The 5,068-nt window shown below is 38.8% G+C and overlaps 1 protein-coding gene across 1 annotated transcript in view; it reads left to right on the top strand.

The window, feature by feature from the left end:
* LOC107566400 (rho GTPase-activating protein 9-like) overlaps window positions 1-4,545 on the top strand; it is a 17,842-nt gene extending 13,297 nt beyond the window's left edge. Inside the window, exons 2-3 of the mRNA XM_016251848.1 lie at window positions 2,634-3,098; window positions 4,541-4,545. Coding sequence (XP_016107334.1) covers window positions 2,735-3,098; window positions 4,541-4,545 — 369 coding nt within the window. The 5' untranslated portion in view covers window positions 2,634-2,734. The remainder of the gene's footprint in view (window positions 1-2,633; window positions 3,099-4,540) is intronic.
* The last annotated feature ends 523 nt before the right edge of the window (window positions 4,546-5,068 follow it).

The raw sequence follows: 5,068 nt of genomic DNA, 5'->3' as shown, positions 1-5,068 counted from the left end.
TGTGTGTGTGTGAGTGTGTGTGTGAGAGAGAGAGTGTGTGTGTGCACGTGTGTGTGTGTGTGTGTGCGTGCGTGCGTGTGTGTGTGAGTGTGTGTGTGCGTGTGTGTGTGTGCGTGCATGCGTGCGTGTGTGAGAGAGAGTGTGCGTGCGTGCGTGTATGTGTGTGTTTTTTGTGACATGAGGACACAAATTTGTATAATGACAAAGGTATAACATAGGTATTACAAGGAGAAGGTGACTTATGAGGACATTACCCCATGTCCCCATTTTTCAAAACGCTTATAAATAATACAGAGTGTTTTTTTTTAGAAAGTAAAAATGCACAAAGTCTCCTGTGAGGGGTAGGTTTAGGGGTAGGGTTGGTGTAGGGCAATAGCACATACAGCTTGTACAGTATAAAAACCATTACGCCTATGGAATGTCCCCACAATTCACAAAAACAAACGTGTGTGTTTTTGTCTGTGTGTGTGTGTGTGTGTGTGTGTGTGTGTGTGTATGTGTGTGTGTGAGATTATGTCTGTTTTTGTGAGTGTGTGTGTGTGTGTGTGTGTTTGTGTGTCTGTTATTGTCTGTGTGTGTGTGTCTGTGTGTGTGCATAATCCTATAGTGTGACACTATGAAGCGTCTGTGAAGGCCTGACGTTTATGTGTGTGTGTGTGTTCTTCAGCATATGTGCTAACAGTGAGTCAGGCTGGCATCCATCTGTTGAGTCAATGATGAAGGAAAGCAGTCTCTGTGTGTTTTCTGGTTTAGTTCTCGCTGCTGTGAGTCTGTTGGACTCTAGTGCTGGTGAAGCGCATGTGGTTTCCTGTTTTCTGCACGTAGTGTTTCATCTCCTTATTTCTCGCAGAGACAGTAACGTTTGCTCTTGCTATCGCACACAACTGTATTACTCTGACATTATAAGTGACGTCCGAGTGCTCGTGTGATAGAATCAGTGCAGAAACACACACACGGAGTGTCTGAGCATGCGCTGAAAATCTGATATTCGAAACCACATTTACAACTGGAAATAAACAGAGTGTTTATCGGTTTTTATCGTGTGTGTGTGTGTGTGTGTGTGTGTGTGTATATATATATATATATATATATATACACACACACTGTATTGCATATTGTAATGAAAACAATTAACAAGAAATGCATAAAAGCACTAGTTTCACTTTTGGTCTCAGACGTTTGGAGCCCATGTTACATTAAGGGTCATTTAGCATCCTGCTTTATAGTGAGGATTATCAGTAAATCCACACACACACACACACACACACACACACACACTCTCTCTCTCTCTCTCTCTCTCTCTCTCTCTCTCTCACACACACACACACACACTGAATGTTTGAGTTAAAAGCCTTTCTGTCTTGCTAGCGTACAGCATGCGGTCTCTCAGTCCATCAGCCATCAGTTCACACACACACACACCTCAGATGTCAGCACCGCATTAATACACACATTAGCATCAGCTGTGGGAACTGGTGGAAGTGATGTAATGTTTGAACACTCGACGGAAGCTCAGTGAGTTTGAGCAGTTCTTGTTGAGTGAAGATGGACTAGATAATGGATTCTTGCTGATTATAGGTCTATTGTTGCAAATCAGTTTTAGACTTTAGATTTTAGGCTAATATTTCAATGTAATATAAAGATTTCAGCATTTATTGACATTGTTTTATTTTTTTTATTACTTAATTATTAGCTTTTCACCTCTTTTCACTGTTTGCAACTCACAAACCCCAGTTTCATGCAGTTTACAATGACAATATGATTTGATTAATTCTCAAGCGAAGTGTTTGTTAATCCTTGTGTCAGTTTTAATATCTACCAACAATCTTGTTAATAGATAAACAATTGCTTTTTCCACATTTGAGTGAATTTTAAGTAAAAACTGCATTCATTTCCGTGGTTTTTTATGAGCTGCATTTCATATCCGGTCAATTAAACTGTATTATTAAAGAAATAGTTCAGCCAAAAATGAAAATTTGCTGTAAATGTTCTCACCCTCAGTTCATCAGAGATTGCCATCAGTTTGTTTCTTCATCAGGTTTGTAGAAATGTAGCATTGCATCAGTGTCTCAGCAATGGATGCTCTGCAGTGAATGGGTGCCGTCAGAATGAGAGTCCAAACAGCTGATAAAAACATCACAATAATCCACAAGTAATCCACAGCACTCCAGTCCATCAGTTAACATCTGGAGAAGACAAAAGCTGAAACAAATCCGGCATTAAGATGTTTTTATCTAAAATCCATAGAGTCCATAATCCATAATAACTCTTCCTTCAGTGAAAAAGTGCATCTGCTGTTGTCTCTCACATCAAAATCCAGCCACATATGTGTTTAGAGCTGTTTAAACGCTGCTTGATCTGTGCAGATTTCTCTCCTGATTCACACCAGAACACTGACTCACTGCAGGAAGAGTTATTATGGATTATAGACTCGTATTTTAGACATTAAAAGCGTCTTAATGCTGGATTAGTTTCAGCTTTGGTCTTCTCCAGACGTTAACTGATGGACTGGAGTGCTGTGGATTATTGTGATGTTTTTATCAGCTGTTTAGACTCTTATTCTGACGGCACCCATTCACTGCAGAGCAGTGATGCAATGCTACATTTCTGTGTAACAAGCCTTTCTGTTTCAGATCATGGCACTTGTGTTGTCGCTCTGCGCATTCGTCCTCTCGTCTCGCTCCAGTGGTGTCTGTGTCCAGCTTTCACCCTCCGTGTGTCTCTGAGAGGAACCATGCTGTCGGGAAGCTGGCGCCGTGGAACCGTCATCTCGTCCGCGAGCGGCCCGGGTGCGTTTAAAGGCGGGTCGAGGTCCAGGCTGAGCAGTACTGTGGTTCTGGAGGCTCAGTATGATTACTCGTACCGCGCCGTCGACGGCCGTCTGGTCTCCATACACGAGGGCGAGCGCTTTCTGCTGCTGAAGAAGACCAATGCTGACTGGTGGCAGGCGCGGAGGATCGGGGTCGGCGCGAAGGTCAAACCCATTTATGTGCCGGCGACGTACGTCATTGAGCTGCCTATCAGCCAATCAGCATCAGAGAGCTTCAAGATGATTCCACGAGGTTCCCTCACACACTGCATGCAAACGCACGGCTCAGGTAGATCTACTGTAGTGTCTTTTAGAAATTCACTACCATTCAAGTTTGGGGTCGGTACTGTATCACTGAGGATGCATTTATTTGATCAGAAATACAGTAAAAACAGCGAAATATTATTAGAATGTAAAAGCTGTGAATATCTGTTAAACTGTGATTTATTTCTGTATTTTCAGCATCATTACTCCAGTCTTCAGTGTCACATGATCTTCAGAAATCAGTATAATATGCTGATTTGCTGCATTTTTTGATTATTATCAATGTTGGAAACATTAATGTTTTTGTGGAAACTGATACATTTTATTTTTCAGGATTCCGAGATGAATAGAAAGTTCAAAAGAACAGCATTTAGTTGAGATAGAAATCTTTTGTAACATTATAAATGTCTTTACTGTCACTTTTGATCAATTTAATGCGTCCTTGATGAATAAAAGCATTAATTTCTTTTAAAAAAAAAACGTATATCAGTCATACTGACCTCAAATCTTTAAATGGTAGTTATCTATATATTCATGCTTCGAGAACATAAATATTACATGTATACACAAAGTTCATCCAAAAATGATCAATTCTGTCATCGATCAGCAGCTTAAAAGTAGTTCATTTGACTAGGACTCGCAATTTATTAATTATTTTACTGCCAATATAAAGTTAAAATTATGACCTTAAAAAGAAAAAGAAAAAAACTTTTTTAAACTTAAAAAAATATATATATTTAATATTATATTATAAATATAAATATAAAATGTAAATAAGTATATTTAAATAAATTATAAATATATTTAATGATTTAAAATTAAATATCAGTGTGCAAATATTTACTATATAAATATTATTTAGAATATAAATAAATATAAAATATATTTAAATGTATAAATGTAATTGTAGAAATATAAACACAATTTTTTCCTTAAGCAATGTCATAAATATTGCAATTATTTTAATGTGCTACAGAAATAATAGTATTAGTTGGTAAGTTTGCTTCGTTTCTGTGAATAAGTTAAAACTTTCTCCAAAAAATGCGTCTGAAAGTACAAAAGAACATAAATTTTGAGCACATAAGGGAAGATGGCATAAAACGGTTATTCCATATATGTAGCAAGGTTTCACCAAATAAAGTGTAATGATATTAATAAAAACATTATTCTTTCACCAAACAATGTAGCTCCTCAGAAACAGTTGTGGTTGCTACAGACAAACGTAAACAAAGGTGTGTGTTACTTTGTAGCGTCATTTAGAACAGCTTCGAACGCGGCTCAGCCAATCAGAATCAAGCACCGGAACTCTCCGCTTTATAATAAAAGGTAGAGATCTTCAGAGAGTTTCATTTCTGGATGACCTGTCTCTTTAAGGTCTCTTTCAGTGTGTGTGTGTGTGTGTGTGTTCTGTGTGTCATGCATTAGTTTAACTCTATTGATTCTCAGTGTTTAATTTCTGCGTTTTAGAGTAATAAAGCACGGTGCAACGTGCTCTCAAACGCTCAGATACACACTCAGTGGAAAAAGTTCAAGGCTTCATTTCAACCGTTTCTCCTGCAGCATGGAGCAACGTTTGAGCTTCAAACGAATCGACTGGCTTTCATCTGCCTGTATAGTCTGTAACAGTCCTGAATAGTCATATAGATCAAGCTCCAGGAGTCAAACGTGGCTGATGTCAGAGAGAGAGACACCTGCTGTTTGTCTGAGGCATGACGTTCGTCCCGCTCTCGCCGCGTGGCCGTATGGCTTCACAGAGATGAGTTATATAATCCAGATCTACAGCATTCTCACCTCAGAAAACATCCCTCTGTTTACGCAGCATCTCCATGAGATTCACAGCACAGAAACGCACCCTAATCCATCAGTCGGAGCTTTTAAGTGCACTCAGCAAACCTTTTACATTCAGCTGTTTTATTGTTCAGTGGCTTCTACTGGTTTTTATTCCTTCTCTCTCTCTCTGTATTGTTCATATTGTTATGTCTGACTGTGTTTTAG

Source organism: Sinocyclocheilus grahami, unplaced genomic scaffold (genome assembly GCF_001515645.1).
Source record: "Sinocyclocheilus grahami isolate Dianchi unplaced genomic scaffold, SAMN03320097.WGS_v1.1 scaffold1073.1, whole genome shotgun sequence".
Taxonomy (NCBI): Eukaryota; Metazoa; Chordata; class Actinopteri; order Cypriniformes; family Cyprinidae; genus Sinocyclocheilus; species Sinocyclocheilus grahami.
The sequence above is the reverse complement of the archived record's forward strand: the minus strand, read 5'-3'. Positions and strand labels throughout refer to the sequence as shown.